This window comes from Lepisosteus oculatus, chromosome 1, assembly GCF_040954835.1.
Source record: "Lepisosteus oculatus isolate fLepOcu1 chromosome 1, fLepOcu1.hap2, whole genome shotgun sequence".
Lineage (NCBI taxonomy): Eukaryota > Metazoa > Chordata > Actinopteri > Semionotiformes > Lepisosteidae > Lepisosteus > Lepisosteus oculatus.
Genome location: NC_090696.1, coordinates 27,703,553 through 27,723,415, shown reverse-complemented (window position 1 = coordinate 27,723,415; position 19,863 = coordinate 27,703,553). Strand labels below are relative to the sequence as shown.

Below are 19,863 nucleotides of genomic sequence, written 5' to 3'. Positions count from 1 at the left end.
CTGCTCCTGCATTGCCATGTACTGTACATGTCCTCAAAAACAACACCCAACTGGACAGTTGTTTAGACTGAACTGCTCTATATTCAGTACCTTTTTTTTGCATAGTGGTTGACACCTGAAGAAATCATGCTTTCTTTTTAAATGTTCTGATCAACCCAGAGTTGGGTTTTGTAATTAAGTGTAATACGGCCACTCATTACTAGGAACTAATTGATCATAGGATCTTAATCAGTTGTTCCTTGAAAGTCAGATTTTTTTTTTTTAAGATGAATAAAAGTTTGTCAATTGTGTTCAATTAGACTGGCTCATTTTTTGGGTTGTTTCTGTTCAGTATCAATCAAACATACCACCTTGCACGTAAATCATCCTTCAAAACACTGTATAATAGATAAAAACATTGTACCTCAAGTGCCTTTATCAATGATAAGAACATTGTTGCATTTTGGGGAATCCCAAAACTAAGGATTTTGTGTCATTCAAATCACAGTATAACTAAATTTGGAGCTTTGTTTTTCTTTTCTTACTTTCATCTTCACACTATCCATTTATTTTAAATCCCAGACCCTAGGGCTTGTTTGATGTGCAATTCCTGACACCACCAGGTTTCTTCTTGGACATTTCATATGCCATGCATGCAAAGTCTCAAAACACTGGATTTATGTCATGACTTTAAGTTGTGAGTTTAGTTTAGCGCCTCTGCTCCAAATATACTGCAAACTATACTCTGTTGTAGTTTAGAATTAGGCCTGTTTGATGCAGATAACCTTTATTCTATAAAACATTAGTGCATTTTCTTCAAGTTTAAATGCATCTCTAAAATCATCAAACATAATTGTAGGCCTTTGAAAGTTAATGAACAGTGTCCCAGAGGTCTTTAGTAACAGCCAGAAAGAACACTTTGCAAGGTTCATATTCATCAACTGAGGGCCCCAACTCATTTATTATTTTTATCATTTTGAGTCACCAATTCAAAGTTCCCTATTTAAGACGTACTCACTGGGCTGTAAATTGTTTTCCAAGGCAGAAGAAGCAGTGAATAGAGAAGAAATGTTGACAGCAATACAAATCAAAGGGATTATTGTTTTTGGTGAGCTAAGGGCACTCTGGCTAAGTAAAGTGGACTCCACCCAGTCCTAAACCTAAAGGCAAATCCCCATGACAGCTGAACAATGATACGGCATACACTTGAAACATACATTGTTTAGACAAAACTCTATCTGCACCAGAATGAATCCTTTCTGGGAGAGCTAATTGAGAGCCACTCACAATTTGTTATTCTAGGAATGTAAGAAATGCAGTCACTGTCCGGCTCATCTAGACCGTTTTGTAGCTTGTTGATTAATCCTATGGATCTCATCCAGCTTTTTTTTTCTTCTAGTCCAGCATACTGGTTTTAACAATGTAGCTGGGTAGCTTGTTCCAGACTCCCACAACCTTTCACATTAATGACTATGTAATCCATGTCTTTACATAGTACTGACATTGCAGCCCCCTCTCTTTTTTGGTCTACATGAATACATTTTTATGGAGTGCTTCTAAATGAATCCTGGTCTATGAGTATTTGGTAGAAATTATATTTGTTTAAGTTGCAAAGTAGTTTGAAAATAAATGCTGGAAAAGCCCATTTAAGATCTTTGGAGTCTCCCAGAAAGCTGTCCAAGACAGTCCATGATGATGATGACTTGATACTGTCAGGCAGAGCTCAAAACACTGAGGTGTTCATTCTGATGTGAGGCACCTTTTTTCCCTGACTGCAGTGAAAACCATGCATTAAACAAGATAGAATTCTTATTTTCTGTCACAAGAAAAAAAGTCATACAAATCAAGAAACCATTCCAGATTGAACAGTTTGGATATTTTTTTAACACTGTTGACAGATATCAGGCAAAAAAATCAAATGTAAAATAAGGGCTATCGTCTTCACATGTTTTCATGAACTTTTTATGAGTTTTGATTATTGTGGAGCCACGCTGTCTTCTGTGAAAGTTTTGCTGGTTATTTTTCCATTGAGGCTAATAGCCATACTACAAAGTTACCCTCAAAGCCAGACCCTCCACACTGAAAAATGAAGGGTTCCCTTTTTGAAAACTTCTTACTGGGCTCCCTAACAACATTCTTGAGTTCTATAACAACATTCCTACTTTAACAAGTGTTGCAATGTGTCAGGAAAAGAAAAACACTTTTATGTATTCTTCATTGTGCCCAGGAAGCTGTTTCCTTTGAGTAAATGCATTTAGTTTTCACATATAAAAAACAAAGAAAACTGTAAATTGCTTACTTGCCAAGAACTTGAATACTTCAGGGTCCAAACGAGGATTTTAATTCAGTAACAGCAAAATTCAGCCAAACGCAAATAATTCAAGGTTTCTGCAGCTATAAGTGCATGAGGCAAAAAAAATAAATAAACAAAGTCAGATCTTAAAACAATCTTAACAACAATATGACAGTAAAAGGTCTGGACCTGTAATGTAGCAAACTGGACGCAGAAATGAAATTTCTTCTCCTTCACTTTCAACGTTTTGGGGAATATAATATGCGTTACGTATGGCATTCAACCCGTAAAAGGGTATAAAGAGAAATGAATGACATTTGCCATTTTTACAACTAACAACGAAGTAACATTTTGCTTTCTGTTTTTGTTTTGTATGCACAGAGCAACATCGCTATAGATCATCGTGCTTTTATTCAACGATGGTGGGGTGCTTCACACAGGCAATCATAGTCTCATAATGCTGACAACTGTTAAATGGGTTTTAGAAGCCTGAAGATAGTGTATTTCCTGAAGGTTACAGGAAAAGGTTTTAAGTATCATCCCACTATCAAAGACAGGCATTCTTATATCATATCAACTTAGAGACAGACACAAACTACTCCAACTTCTTAGAATAAGACACAACCTAATAGAAATGATCTGTGTATATTTCATAAGATTCATTATAAGTAACAGCAGTTATTACTAGAATTAATTTAAACTGTATACAAACTTCTGTTAATGTGTGGATTACAGGCTACTACTGGAACACATTTTGTTATATAACTAGTAGGTTCAGTACTACTGATTCAAAGGCATCCTTTCTAAACTTAGAAATAAGCAAACCTTAATTTTCAGTTTGAGATCATTTAATACAGATCTCTAGTAAACTAAAGTTAAACATTAAGGTGCTTAACTATTTATCTAGTGAAAAAGAAAAGTCCAACGTAGACTATATAAACACATAATTTGGTCACTTTTTTAGACCCTAACTAAAGAACATTAACAGCCTTTTAAAAAACTTTGGTGGGTAGTCAGCATGCGTAGGCTGCAAAGGAATAAATTCCATGCTGAAAAACCTGAAGAAGGCTCCACGGCCGAAACGTTGTGCTTTCTTTCTTTTTTTTTTCAGCAAGGAATAAACATATTACTTGTTCCTATTAAAAAAAACCTTATGCACTGGCTTCCTTGGTTACTTTAAAAGGCCAAGACACAAAGTATTCTGATCAGGATGAAACAGCAATTCCGATGTTTAAACAACATCCCAAAGCTTGTGTTCCAACTCTTTGGAGAACATGTTTTTACAATAAGAAGTGGTTAATTCAATTTATGTTTGTCAAAAAGCACAACTACATTAAAATGAATTAGCTGATTTAGACACAGCACTAGACTTTCTGTTGGAGAGAGCTAAGAAAGCTAAACTTGCCGTTAGCAACCTGGAACTGTGCATCAAGAAGTTGAATGGTCAGTGGTTCAGACATAAATCTCTACTGAATATACAAATCAAAGAAAAAAAACTAGAGCACCACAGAAATCACTCTTCTGCACAAAGATGGTAAAACAGAAGACTGACTAGTTTAGGGCCTGCAACCTGCAAGATATTCACCAAGGAAAACCGAGTTCTGAATTCACAATTCAGGAGTAGATTGGACACTAAGGACCATCCGCATGTGATGGGATAAGAAATCCACACTCCCAGTAGAGACGAGATATAAACTATAAACTATAAACTGAAGAGCAGTACAAAATCAGTGATCTTCTTAGGACCTACCTGTACCACACAAAGTTGAAAAACTGGAAAGGTTACATTGATGAACACAAAACCCCTGGTTGAGAAAACACAGTAGTGTGTTCAAGAAGATTTCAATTTTCTCAGTCAGTGGAAACCCTTCTACAGCAAAGGCCATCTGTGCAGATGACGGGGGCACCAGTTATCTTGGCATAATGATTTAAATTAGAGGGGAAGTATCCAAAAATTGTTTTCCCAAGGACTACACAATGGGAGTAAAATCAAAAAGAAAACAAGGGACCATGGAATTAAGTGTTTATGCATTAAACAGTAATGTTTTAAACAGAATGCCAGATAAAGAAGTTATTACATTAGTAAGTGATTAGAATATAACTGGAATCACTGGAATCATAGCTAACAGAGCAGTGGCAATGAATACAATATTACGTAGTACACAGCATTCCAGAGAGACAAGGAACAGAAACAAGAAAAATAGAAGAGACAGAGGTATAACATTAAATATTGAAAAGAGCATTCAAGCACAGGAAATTAAGCTTGATAAATCAAGGGCTTCCAAACCTCTTTGGGCCATACTTATAAAATTGCCCATCAAAATCAAATATTATAATTCACAACTGTGTGATGAAATCAGATGTGCATGTGTCAAGGAAGAAGCAATTTCTTAGGAGACTTCATGTTTCTTCAAACAGACTGGGAAAACCAATAAGAATACGAGCTGTAGATGCTGAAACAACAGAGCTGGTAAGTGACGGCTTACTTACCGTGTTTGGCAGAGCACCTATAGTACAGTATAGTACAAGAGGGAATGCCTGTATTTATTTAGCCTTTTCAAACCATCAAGACTGAGTGAGGAGAACAGAGGTGAGGGAACCATTAGGGAACTGAGATCTTAATATTATGTACTTTGAAGTAGATTTTGATGCTTTAAAGTCCAAAACAAAGGTGTACAACCTCAAAAAACAGACTACAAAGGAGTTTACAATTTAAAAGAAGCAGAACAGAAGACAGATACTGAATCTTTATGGATGGCTTAAAGGGATACACTTACTGGTTCCAAAAGTAAATAAAAGACTGTAAAGCAGGGAGCAAAATGTTTTAATGAATCAGTTAAGAAAAATAAAAGTCAATGAAATCACTTTTAATCTTTTTTAATGTGATCAAAAAAGAACATTCAGTTAATGAAAAGGAATATATATGAATTGCATTCAAAGAAACAAAGATACAAGAAAGGCCATAAGAGTACTGGAATAATATAGTTTTTATCATTGCAAAGCAAAAGAATATTTAAAAAATGAAGTTAGCATAATAATCATAAACTTTTAGAGATGATAAAAGGTAAACCGCAGATAAATTAAATTATTATTTGACTCAGGAGTTTACCAAGGAATAAATGAGCTTGACTAAGGCCTGAGGAAAGAAAGTTTCATATTAAGCAGTATTAGCATAAAAGTACACTGGTACTTAAGATAAACAAATCTCCAGGGCCTGACTGCAATTTTACCAACTGAACATGAGATGTTATTTATAAGCCATTAACAAAATCCTTTAAACAGTTGTTTAAGACAGTAATGAAATCAGGTCTGCATGTGTCGGTTTCAAAGAAGATTTCAAGTTTCTCTGCTTACTTACTTCACTTAAAGGTATGCTTAATGTGTCTGGCTCAGCAACTACAAGAGGGAGCTTATTTGTTGTTGAATGTGAGCATACAGTCTTATCCTCCTAAGGTCTACACGTAAGTGTCAGGCTTAAGCAGGAAATACATAAGAACATAGACACACTGAAAAAGATTAACAGTCTGAAATTCACCCTAATTACTACAGACAACAACACAAAGCCTGAATGGCTCGCACACAGTCCTGGGAACATTCATAGAATTAAATGACATTTTTTTTCTGTGCAAAGTGTTTTACAATAAAATAGATGTATACTGTATACTGAAATTTCTATACTCATTTGACCACTCCACTAGAAACCCGTTACACACATTGCATGCAAGCCTAAATAATTACTTCACTTGAATTACACATAAAAGGTAATAACAACCTAATTTTAAATAGTCTTGTCCTCTACATTGGCTAAAGAGGATCAACAAGATCTTGAAATCAAATCCAATACAAATGAGCTTAAATAGGTATTACATGTTCCATAATAATATTTAAGCAACAGCTTACTGCAAGAAGAAGTCCTTGCTTTAACCAACTCTTTAATGTACAAACATAAAAACAATCATTTCAGAAAGTGGTCTTGGCTTTCTAAACAGTTCACTACAAGAAAGCTGGGATTTGTTTTTAAAAAGTACATAATGATAAACAGATTATGATGCTGTATTCAAAATATGTCTGGATGATGAGATGGAGATGGATTCATCACTTTTTATGCATTCTCCATATCCATATGCACTTCATATAAAGCTGGATTTGACAAACAGAAAGAGCTTTATGGCAGAAACTATAACTGAAAATACACACTCTTCTGTTTTTTGAATAGAATATCTCAAAATTCAGAACATAATATCATGTTAACTGAAAACTAAATTTGTCAAAGTATATTGTCAAAATATATTCCCTCAGGAAAAAAATAGAAAAACATTTAAAGGATTTTATCAAGTCTCTCAAACCCAGTAGCACCTCCTCTTTCTTTTCATTTCCATGTACAGATTAAACAGTTTCTTATTTATTCACATGATAAGTTAAAAGTCTGTAAAGTAAACTGCTTCTGTTATTTGTCAACTGGCTTGTTTTTGCAGTACTGTTAGATTTATGAATTATAATTGTTTTGCTTCCTCATTGTGTCCCAGCAGAAAATCAAACACTGCAGACTGGGATCAGCGCAGCTGAAAGCTGTGACATTTAGAAGAGTGTTTCTCCAAACCTCAATAAGAGAATAATTAATAAACAAGCAAATGAAGAGAACTATAGCTACAGGCTGTTCCAATCACAGCAAGTCAGAAGATACAGGCTACACATAATCAGTCAAATTTACCACCGAAAAAAGCAAAGTTCACATCCAGATAGACCATTCTATATTAAGGATAATGCAAACATCTGTGCTTGTTTAAACCAAACAGAAAACAGTTTAAAAATAAAAATAAAACATTTAAATAAAAATAAAAATAAAACCATTTTTCTTCTTTCAAACTATTGTTTTAAGAACAGCCATGTCTGGAGGGTTGTTGTTTTTTTTTTTACTGTTATGAAGGTGTGCCATCTGGGGGAGATGTCATTAGTTCTCTAGTCCAATTAATGCTGCAGAAACCAGGGTAAGATCTGGGCTGAAGAACCACTGGACCAGGACTTAACATACCAAGTACTATAGTGATGAAGCCACCTAAGATACAACAGCAGCAAAGCAATCAGCCTAGCTAAAACATGGGTGTGATTCTTGTAAAGACTGCCAGGGGGCAGATACTGTACCATGCTCTTGGCATCACTGGGTGACAATCACCTGAGTCAGGGACTTGAGTAATAGTTTCATTACCATGGATGAGGCATTAACCATGAAAAAACTTAAATTAACCCAGCAACATTTGGACCTATCCAAGATCTCTGCAAAACAAGTGACTGGGAACCCCCACGCTAAAGACTACTACCCATAAAAGTGATTGAATCATTGACGTCTACAAATATTATTTGAGGATGCAGCTGACTTTTATGCCCAGTCTTGTTAGAGACAGTGAGACAACTTGAACACTCACACCAAATAAGCCATAGAATAGAAGCCCACCAAGTTGTTCCCTACTAACAAAAATGAAGAAAATTACCATAAATTACCATTACTACATAACCCTCAAAATGTCCGTTAATGGCTGCCTGATGAAGCAATTATGCAAATATGCGCTGCTATTGCACAAAAATGCAAACTGTATACAAGTTACTAAAGCTGCCAATAGTGAAGGCTCATTTCAAAAGCTGACACTTCATGATTACTGGTTATTTCAAAGTCTGAAGGTTCATCATTCTGACAGAGGTTTTGTAAATGGTGAAAGTCTCAAGGCTAATACCTAGATAGAATGTAACTGTCTGATTTAACTAACAATGACACTTTAAAGGTGAAGTAAGCAAAGTGCATTGAAATCAAGGGGGGCATGTAATAAGGGATATCCTGTAAAGACCTCATGGCTCTCTTCTACAAATGTCTGACACTCTCATAGCTTGTCCCACACTGCACTGCTTATAGAGTTTAACCAACAGCTAAACATATTTTTGCTCTAATGCGAAGAGGACATTATTTCAGCTTCAGCTTCTTGCAGCACTGTTAATACTGTCACAGAAGTATTGTGGGTTTTCTCAGGCCATATCCCCAGATGTGCATTGATACAGCTACGATTATATTACATTAAGTCACTAAGTAATATACTGTATGGACCATGTAGCATTTGAGGAAACTTCCAAACATATCAACATATTTCATAACCAGATAACATTTCTAATTAGAGACAAATTCTGCTAGTAGAATGAAATTAAAAAACACACCAGAGTCTTCTATATGAGTACATTGTTGGAATATTGAATAATTTGTAAGGGTATTGTGTACCGATTTCTCAATGGAACATATATTTCTCATTTCATAAGTGGCATTACAATGCATTTAGCCATTGATCAAATGTCTTGTAATCACAAAAATGACAGCATTTAACTTGATCACAAAAAGGCTTTTCATCTTGCTTATTACCAACATAGATTTGATGCATGCCTACCAGAAAAACCAAGTAAAAATTATTTAATTCACAATCAATCAAGAAACCAGGCTATGTCAAAGATAGTCTGAAGCAGATAGCTTCCCTATGTTAGAGGACACTCTCTCATTACTAGAGCAGGTACATCTAAAAAATGACAAAAGGCAGGATGTTTCACATTAAATTTTCCAAATTTTTAACAGGTTCCTTATCTTTGTGTAAATGCAAAAAGAGAAATGTTTAAGAGGAACCACAAGGTGATTTCAAATAATTTTGCAACTCATGCACAGTGCACTCCTGACTGCATACCCAATAAAATGGGAGCAAAATCATCTTACTAGTGAATGAGTAATGGCTTAGATAATGTATCCAACTTGAACAAAATCTGAATGTTAATTTATTGCATAACACTTCATAAGGCAATGTCTTATTTGTTGTTTGTAACTGAATCCCAGAAAACACGAAAACCATTATTATTGTTATCTCTAAGATTATTAGGAGGCCATAATTGGTCAGGGCCAATGGGAAATTTGGCCAGGACGCCAGGGTTACACCCCTGGGATTTTTAATAACCACAGTAGAGTCAGGACCTCGTCTCATCCATATGACAATGGAGCCTTTTCATAATATAGTGTCCCCGTCACTATACTGGGGCATTGGGACCCACAGACCGCAGGGTGAGCACCCCCTGCTGGTCCCACTAACACCTCTTCCAGCAGCAACGTTAGTTTTTCCCTGGAGGTCTCCCATCCAGGTACCGACCAGGCTCACACCTGCTTAGCTTCAGTGGGCCGCAAGTTGTGAGTTGCTAGGTGACACGGCTGCTGAAGTAAGTAAAGAAGAAGCCAACAGAACTTTACAGAGGCCTCCAAAGTTGATAACCACACTCTAGACATCAATCTAATCAAATGCTTATGATTTAAACTCAAGAAGGTAGAACACAAACAGAAACCAAAGGTTCGGAAAGACCTGGAATAATTCTGCCTGGAAGAATAGTCAGAAATCCCCACAAGAACCTCTCACCACGAGTGTTTTGCCAGCGTAATCCAGAGCATTTACCAAAGAGAGCATTTACCACATGTGGGTGTGAATACAAGTGAACTTAATTTGTTCTGCACTTATATTATTGATTTACTTGGCTGACGCTTTTATCCAAAGCAACTTCCATTTAACACATTTATACAGCTGGGCATTTTATAGAGCAATCTGGGAGAGCTAACTTGCTCAAGAATTCAACAGTAGTGTCTCACATGGAATTTGAATGCACAACCTTCCAGGTACAAGTCCCCAGTACTAACCACTGCGCCACAATGCTGCCTTTTATTTGTTGTAAAAATGAGGTAACAATCATCACATTCTAAGCATGTGAACTGATCATTTCCATCAAGGTCCAGGTGCTTGCAAAAGACTGCATATGCACAAGCAATCAAAGTGATAACGGAAGAATTAAACAGTTTTTTTCCCTATCACGCAGAATGCCCATATTACTTAATGTTTATTCCCTGCCTTAAGTCCAGATCACAATAATTCTGACAGTGCGATCATTGCTGTAGTTTAGAAGTACTCACAAGTGCTGAACAAACAGATGACTGAAATTGCTGTGTATTCACAGCAGTGCTCTAGGGAACATGAAGGAAAAATTAACTGAAAACGCAAAACTTGAACATGAAAAATAACTTCAAACAATAAAAAACAGTGCTTCCTTTATTAGGACAAATGTTCAGTGGGGGGGGGCAAAAGACTAAGATACATATCTTCAAATATTCCAGAAAAATGACACTGTTCAGGTCCATTAAATAAGGGATTTTTAAATAAAAAAACTTTATTTTTCATTAAGTGTTGCATACTTTTCCAGAAATGTATTGCTGCTTGAATACCATTCTGAACGGTGGCATTCAGAATAATGAAAATACTTGCATTCGTAAAGCCTGATTGCAAATCTTCCCTTTGAGATGTCAATGAGTGTGTGGAGAGTGTTGTCTGGAGAGCCACATTTAATGGAATGGCTAATCAGTTACGAGATATCACGTTATTCCCACTTTGGGGGAAAAAAAGCGTCCAGAATTTTAAAACTGTTGAAACATGAGAAACAGAAAACCCTGTAGTCCTTCACCACAGGAAGTAATTTTAGGTCACAAATTACAAATATATCAGTATGAGCACAACTCAAAGAAGACTGAACTAACGTCACAGATGGAGAACTTTAAAGATATTCAACATATTGGGACAAATGGGGACTGTACTAAGATTTCATTTCTAGTTTCTGATGTGAGTATTTGCATACTCGGTTCGGGCATTTTCATAACTTTTAATAATAAGGTACAGTAGAGCAATGCAGAAGGGACAATCAAAAAGGTACGAAATGTTTCATGGAATTAAGTCCATTTCAGTCATGCTCAAATGATTCTTCTTGTCACAAACGTTAAAAGGATTTGTTTTTCAGAAGCCATAGATTACACAGCAAATGCATGATGGTAAGACAATACTAAAATTTGAGCACTCTGGATGTACTTTAATACCTTGGAAACATAGTGGAATTCCAGCTTTCTCTTTCTGACATGCCACCTGGTGGCATTTTGATGGGATTAAAGGTGTAGAGCTCCTTGATGGTCAAGAAGAAAGAACAGGCAGCTGCAGTGTCTCACAAGTGTCAAACCGACAACTGCAGGAATTTCTGTTCTATGCTGTTGAAGATGCTTTTCAGTAGCAAAATACTAATTTTGCTATAATTCTACCGATCTCCTCACAGCAGGCATAACAGTTAAAATAAAAAGGAAAAAAAAACGTATTTCTTCATAAACTTATGGGTTTTGGAATTTTAGGAATATAAGACATGAAAATATAGACAATAAACACAAATAAGCTGGTTTTTAAAATGGATGTTTAAAAGAAATTGTTGTTAAAGACGTTAGCTGAATATAAGCAAGTGCCTACAAATATAAAGCATTGGACATTCACTGTCAAGAACAGTGATTTGAGCTTTGTGTTTTTGAGCTCTGGAAAACCCCTGATGGAAACGTATTATTTTAGATGTATAATTAATCACATATGCATATGTATCATTCTGCATTCTATTTTAACGAATATTATTTAACAACTTTATGTGCAGTGTTCAAAAGACACCTGTACCTCCCTCAATCTGAAAAAAGATATGGACTCATGTGACTGAATAATGAACAATGAATATTCATGTGTAGGTGTAACACAAAGCATCCCAGATGCCAGCGTGACAGAAGCATCTCTTTCCAAGCAACGGATTGGTAATCTTACACTGTGCTGCTTTAGATCATATTAGTAAAACAACAGAGCCCAGGGACTCAATAGAGACGCTGAGCCCTACTGTTTAAGCACAGCATGTATTCAAGCACAACAAAGATATACCACATTTGAAACTGATTGTTTTGTTTGTTATGACTCTTACAAACTTAAGAATTTGCTTCCTTTGATCATCAGAAATGAAAATCTCCACACTAATTTTCTTTCTAAAAAAAATTATTCCTTTGATGATTTAAATACATCAGAATGTGCTGAATGCAGGAATCTATTATTAATTTACTTTAAAGAACAACATTTTGTACAGCAATAATTGTACAGTATACTATTTCATTCTGACTTTGATTAAAAACAATCAAACCCATACTTTAGCTTAAGACACAAAAAAATATTCAAGAGTATTCGCTTCTTAAAAACGAATAAAGAGAAAGTGTTTTGCCGTTACATTCTTGAAGTAAGTTTGACATTTATTTTTCCATTTGGCCAAAGTTTGTGTTTAGTCATCCACAGGATTTTAAAATATGCATTAAACCAGTATCAAACTCAGTAGACAGCTGGAATGAGAAGAAATTCAGCTTTTCAAGTGCAGACAGCATGTTGGACCAAGCCAGAGAAGAGATACTGTGTAGTGGATTAATCTGGATTTACAATTTGCTTTCAGTCTGTGTTCTATCTTGCAACACTGAAACAATCCCAAGTGTTTCATCTCGGAAGACTAGGGTTCACTTTCACTAAAGACCAAGTGTGAGATGAGCCCATTCATCCAGCTTGATTTGCTGGTTCTCTACCACACTGTGTAGCACAGCACTCTAACTTGTATCTTAGCAGCATGAAAAATTTTATCGGAAGGCAAAAGTACAAGATTGTACTGATAAATGTATAAGAAGGTGAAAGAATAAAGACAGACTGTTTAAAAATATATACTTTAGTTGCATCCCCCACCACAACTTTACCAGAGGGAAATTGTCCTTCCTGTCTACATAAGTTATGACAAGTTACAGATTCATCATCAACTTTTAAAAAGGGAACACGAATATAGGAAAGCCTACAGTCATTTTAGCAGTACAGCTCTACTTAAGGAAACCTTTAGACTTTAATTTCATATAGCGTCTTTCCCGACATCTGTGAAAGCTTTTACAAACCTTAGAGCAGTCAATAGAAATAATGCAGCTGAGCATTAGCCCCATAAAACCTGCTTCAGTGATTAATGAGCTCACAAGGGCATCCCACAGCTTCCTTCAAGTGGAGAATGGAGCTGGTACAAGATGAAAATTAGGCTGCTAGTAATCAAAGATTTTTATTCAAGTATTTTTCACATGTTTTACTGTACTTTACAAACAATCAAACACTGGTGCAGAGGTTCCTGGCATATCTACTATTTTCACAAGTACAAATGCAGTGCTGGATTTTGTTTTTTTTCCCCCCCAAAAAAAAGAACCTTTTTCAAGTACAACACCTGGGGTGGACAGAACTCCTATAGCGCACATGTGCTCTTTCCAATTCTGGCTACAACAAATCTTTATATTGCACCTGCAGCGCTATTATGCATTTTCAGAATTTGCAAAAGAAAAAAAAAAAGAACTCTTTCAGCCATGCTTTCAAAAGCTTTCATACATTATCAAAGTCACATTTTGTGCAAAGAAATCACAGTTACCAATAACATCAAATTTACACTTTTCTATGTGTATGTGACTAAGTATACACTCATAAATGTATACTCTAAAAATTACTAGCATTAGGTTAACAGCAAAAAAGAAACATGGCATAGTATATAGCATGCATACCATATAGTATGCTTTCGAAAGTGGGTCTAAAAATTACATTACTTCATAGTACTTCTAGATTATGTCTTTGGGCTGTTATGATATTCAAGATTTTCCAGAAGTGTGAACATTTCATAGGCCACACTCTCACACGAGCAAACATCTTATGGCCAACTAGAAACAAATTAAGTACAATTATTTATGCACAGTGGTCCCCATTTGTTTCAATATTCCGTCTAAGTTTCTGGCTGCGGTGTCATTTTAAATAATTTATAAATTTGCAAATAAATCTGCATTAAACACCATAATGCTAAGTTGCAGAATAGCAGTGATTTGCCGACATCTTCGATCCCCAGCGTTGACTCATAAGTGATTGCTCATCTATAATCATTCGCAAAGGAAAATTTGTAATGACATTTAACATAACTTATTTTGAAGTTACAACAAGACCTTTAAACGGGTAAGAAACTTTCTGAATAAACTGAATTACTATTTTAGTCAGTCCTCAGAGCAAAAACAACTGAACCACTGAAGTCACATGCAGGAAACGTTACAGTTTTCCAGAGATACAATTAATTATCATTACACTGCTCCGTATTATTTTCATAATTACTGCAATGCTTCAACTTCAAGTACCACTCACATGCGGTGCCATTAAACACTGATGGCCATCCGTCAGCTGTTAATAATACATTACTGACCATGATATACATTGAATGTAAGTAATTTATGTTGAGCTTTTCCAAGTGCTGAGAAAAAAAAAGACAAGCTGGAATTATTGACAGCACCAGCATGCAAATTTACTCATTTATCTTGTCTGGAAACACCAAGTGCAGTTTATTTTATCTGGATAATGCATTTCATCTACAGAAAATCCCATTTGGGAGCACTACACTTTAAAGACAAAACTATAAATTGGCTAATAACTGCACTTGTATACAAATATTAAAGCTTTGCCTGAAATAGCCTCAACAGTTGCATTACACTAGTTGCCCAATGAATTACAGGTATTATATCTTCTGATTAGAGAGGTGAAAGCCCACCATTACTGTAAGTACATGCTTAATGCAGATCAGCATGATACAGAACCTATTTTCCTGTTGACTTGCAATATGATAAAGGTTATATTGCATAAATGATGACAATTTCCAAAGCAGAAGGACCTCCAATAAATAAGGTCACATATCTGCTTATCATAGAGGTGAAAGCCCACCATTAGACTAAGTACATGCTTAATGGTGATCAGTTTGTTATAGAGCCTACTTGCCTGTTGAGTCATAATATGATAAAGCCAAAGTCTGCATAAACAAAGATATTTTCCACAGCAAAACATTTTCATTGTGTGTGTGTGTGTGTGTTGGGGGGGGGGGGGGCACATTTACCTTGATAATGGAAAAGAAGTATGACTTGTGGTTTGATTTTGTCTTTCACTAGGTGGAAAGTATTGATTACATCTTGCCATAAGACTGTTGGTCACACTGTAATATTAAAAATGTACCACCAACATGAGCACATCGGAATGAGACAAGATATCAAAATGATAAAAAAAGCACCTGTTTGCCATTACACAACATTTTTAACATAAGGTCTCGTTCCATTTTTTTCCCCAGAAACAGCAGCATTGTTTTAATAGACACAAGCAGCAGACATGAATCAGCAAAATGAAAGATCATGCAGATGCATCACTGTTGCAGCGTGATTACATTTCTTTCATTAATTTTCACAGAAAAAAATGTACTTGGGGTTATTCCCTTTGCTAAGCCTCAGATCACCATCTCAACAGAACATAGCACTTAGCTACAGCAGACAATATAGCATATTTTTAGTACTCACTGGATACCACTTTATCACAACAAGATAAAAATCAGAGGTCCAAACTGTTGAGGTGTAGGGAAATAAAATAGCCAAGGTTTCTGGCTCAAGGCAGTGTTCCAAGCAAGCGAGCACGAAAAGTGAAAATTAAATATTCTCTGCATTCCCTTCACTTTGAAGTCATCAAATGTTACTTTTTTACTTGAAAAATACACAGGAATCTTTCAATGCCAGTAAAAATGTTAGAAACCAGCTCACATATGGTAGGAAAGATGCCGTCTCTCTGGAACTGTGTACAGTGACATGATGGAATGATGCCTGTAAACTACAACTCTCTGGGGACATTATTACCCCCCCTTTTAATGTCTGGCTGCCTGACCATCTCTTCACCTCAACACCCAATGTCATTTTTCAAGTTAGCGGTTACAGCTAAAGAGAAGCATGCTTACTCATATTGAGGCTAGCTTATTAAAACAAAGTTTTATTCTTGCTCCGGCATTAGTGCACGCTGGTTATTATCTGCCTAAATATTCATAACATTCACGCAATGCAAATATTATGTCATGTAAACAATTCTAAGTCTGTTGTGTTTCATACGCAAGGCAAATGTTATTTAGTGAAAAGGCTAGAAATATTCTTAAGTTTCATAGTTTATTAGATTTCTCAACACAGGAGAAAGCAAAATACAAAAACACAGAAAGGAATTGGTTAGAATTTCTTTGTAACAAAACAATATAAACATTTAATCAATTGCATCACTGTGAATGATCTTACAGTACATTTCTGTCCAAGAAGGCTTAGAATATTAGGCAGAAAATCATAAATTAAAATATTTCAGACAGTTTAGTAAGAAAGCATATGTGGCGGAACTTGCTTTAAATTTCAGAAAAACAAAAGCTTACCTGGATTGATTTTTTCATTAAAAAGAGCAGGTTCCCTTTCAGACGGCACCATCTCTCTCTAGTGTCTGTATGCACACAAAAAGGGGGAAAAAAATAAGACATGTCTTTAAAACACAAGCAATACTTGTTTTTATCTATGTATAGTAAAAGATTCACAGAAGAGCTCTTGCCTGGGCTCACTCTATGATGCTAAAAGAAACCGCGTTAGTATTAAAGGTCAAAAGAAAAAACATTAAAGATTTTCTGCTCTGGCCGGCAGCTGCATGCATCTGACAGGCAGCTAAATGCCAGATAACTTCCCAGAAGGTTCCCGTTTCCCTGCAGCTCAGAGATTTGGTGACTGCAGCACAAAACTCAACTAATTTTTCATTGGTCCTTGCTTCTTCACTCAGGAGGGACAGAGAGCCATTTGAGCAAAAAAAAAAGAAAAAAAGGGAATTAGTTGCAATCATGAAACAGTAAGAATAGAGAAAAAAACTCCCGTGATATTCCTCTGAGGCGATGCTTTTACAGGAAATGTGCCACAGGGGATGACCCTATACTGTATGTGGCAATTACAGGAAATCACAGAGAAAAGATCAGTCCTGTAATGTTTATAAGCCCCCTTTATCTTTTCTGCCATGGAATCAAAATAAATGATATGCAAATATTGCTTTGGCTAAATATGCAGTGTTGTATAATAATTCTTCATTAGCAGCGACTTATTTTAGCACACAGACTCATACATAGTCACACAGAGATCAGAAACCATGTACTTCAGCATATAGACTTGGTCCTCTCTAGCCTCCCTTTGCCAGAGAAACAGAGAGAACCCTCAACTAACTTTAATGACATACCGTACCTCATTTTAAGAGAAAGCACCCCTCTTTACTGCTCATGGTGAAAAGCCTTAATAGAAAACACAGAAATTTTGTCTGACTATCTTTTGGTACAGTGAAATCCTCTTATTTTTCCTGTTTTAAAACAAATACAGGTTCTCTCGTAGCAGACATTGTTGTCTTAAGGGCTGCCTTAGGTGTCTATTTCCTCGTCCTTCTCAACCAAAAATTCAAACCGCAATTTACCCCACGAAATAAGTACAGTATGTTATTTGGTTAGCACAGGTGTTGGCTTTATTGAGACTAAAATTAATATTTTCTGATCAACCGAATGAAGCAAATAAAGTTTAGAATTTTTTTTAAAATGAGCCTTCCACAAGAGTCTTTCAGAGTCTTTTCTTCAAGCAGGCCCACCTGCACTGAAACTAGCACTAACAGAACCATCTTAAGGACAGATGAGAACTTTAACTTCTACATCCAATCTCCTCCTGTGGAGGAGCTGAAGGAGGAAATGAAACTTAAAACCCGAAGGTAACTCTCATCTTTGATTTTAATTATAATACAACCTCATCTATTTACAATGTGGTGCTTCATGCACATATTAATAGATCCTAAATAGGTTAAACAGGTTCTATGGCATTAGAATAAACTAATACAACCTTGTTCTGGAGTAGCTCCAAACAAAGCAAAAGGCAGGATACATCCTGGACAGGATGCCAGTCCATCACAGGGCAAACAGACACAAACACACACACACTCACAGCAGGGCCAGTTTCTTACAGAAGTCAATTAATCTGCCAGTATGTGGTACGTGGAACGCCGCCAGGTTTTACGCCAAATGACCCTGGAACTTTAAGTGCACTGAAAAATTGGGACAGGTTTTCATATTTTCTATTTTAATAAAATTAGTTTGTGTCGAATAAGTAGCCTACATACTACGATAGTGCACGCGCTAATACTTGAGGGGACACAAGAGCTACAATGTAATTACATACCATTGTATAGGAATGCGTTCTACGGAAGAAAGCGACCAGTTGTATTTAAAAAAAATTAAATAGCAAATACAGAGGTAGGAGAATGTGTGTGACTTTGGAAGAATGCCAATGTTAGAAATGCAGGAAAGCATAGAAATGCATAATATGAACGCTGGCAATCTTGTGAGCACAGGAAAGCATGATAGATAAGAGAAAAATATTTAAGAACTGTTCTAGGTTAATTTGAGAAAAATACAGAGTGTCTCTGTGTTTCGCTCCCATGCGCATAAAATAAAAACTTCTTTTAACTTCTGAGACAAACTCCTGAAATGGAAACAGGGAAAAATGCAAGCTTGCGGATTGCTTAAGCAAGTAAGCACCAAACTACTTGTGAAGAACTTTGTTTACCGTTGGCAAAAGAGCTGACACGTATTATGTGTGGAGAAAAGCCTGCTAGACAGATCGACCTGCTGCCCCCTCCAAAAGACACAAACACAGAATTATTGATATGGCGGATGATGTCAAAAGTACGCTGATAGAGTGCATTAAGATGAGCAGATCCTTTTCACTGCAATTAGATGAGTCTATAAATGTTGTTGATTTGGCCAATTTGCACGTTTACGTTCTATACGAGTTTGAGGGCATGTCCCATGGGGACTTTCTGCTCTGTAATCTGCTACCAACAGGAACTACAGGAGAGTACATATTTCAGCTTCTGAATGAATTTAGCGGAGAGAATGGCATCGGCTGGATAAAATGCGTCACAGTTTGTACAGACAGTGCTAGAGCAATGACAAGCTGACACAGCGGTGTAGTTGCAGGAATTACAGAGGTTGCTCCAGATATGAACTGCAGCATCCACCACAAGGCCTTGGCCGTCAAGAAAATGCCTGACGATTTAAAATCTGTTAGACTCTGTTGTGAATTGTATCAAGGCTCGACCAATGAATTCACATCTGCTTTGCTCGACTAAACAGACTCACCCCTCTCACCGAAATGGTGCTATTTTATTGTTTATTTTTAATTGTTGTTGTTCCTTTTGTCATTCTGTAAAGCGCTTTGAGAAGCCACCTTTAAAGGCGCTATATCAAAAAAAGTGTATTATTATAATATTTATTATACGTGTATGTGAGTGTGTGCACGCACGCACTGAGATTTTCTGGAGCTCCTATGAGATGATGACTTGTAGGTTGTACTTGGATGCTTTGGTTTGATCAGGGGTGGTACTTGGTCCAAAAAGTTTGAGAAGTACTGACCTAGAGGAAACCCATGCCAACATTGAAACTCCACACAGATAACATCCCAGTAATTGAACCCAGGGCCCCGGTGCTACAGCAATGCTAACCACTGGGCTGCCTAGATATACTTATAGTTTTCCTAATTTAAACATATTGAGTTCCTTTCTGGTTTACAATGAGAACTATCTAGAACCAATTTATCAGGATAATTAACAGACACTTAACTATGTTAATGGACCTCAGTTCATTGAGGTATACACCCTCCCTGTATTAAGATGCATCCATTTAGCGTAATCATTCTTAATACAATCAGTTAAATGCAAAAAGTAGCTTGTTTCAGAATCTGCAGTTAAGGGCTGTTTGGTTTTCCTGGAGGCCTTATAAGACAGATCAGTGGATAGTTTCAT

The 19,863-nt window shown here is 36.3% G+C and overlaps 1 protein-coding gene across 8 annotated transcripts in view; it reads right to left on the bottom strand.

Moving 5' to 3' along the window:
* inpp4b (inositol polyphosphate-4-phosphatase type II B) overlaps nucleotides 1–19,863 on the bottom strand; it is a 406,779-nt gene that overhangs the window by 354,791 nt on the left and 32,125 nt on the right. For 7 of the 8 annotated variants that reach the window (XM_069188912.1, XM_069188926.1, XM_069188909.1 and 4 more), the window contains one exon: nucleotides 16,427–16,491. In XM_069188912.1, coding sequence (XP_069045013.1) covers nucleotides 16,427–16,491 — 65 coding nt within the window. Of the gene's footprint in view, nucleotides 1–16,426; nucleotides 16,492–16,596; nucleotides 16,755–19,863 lie in introns of those variants that run through there. The other variant, XM_069188918.1, reaches the window with a different exon arrangement.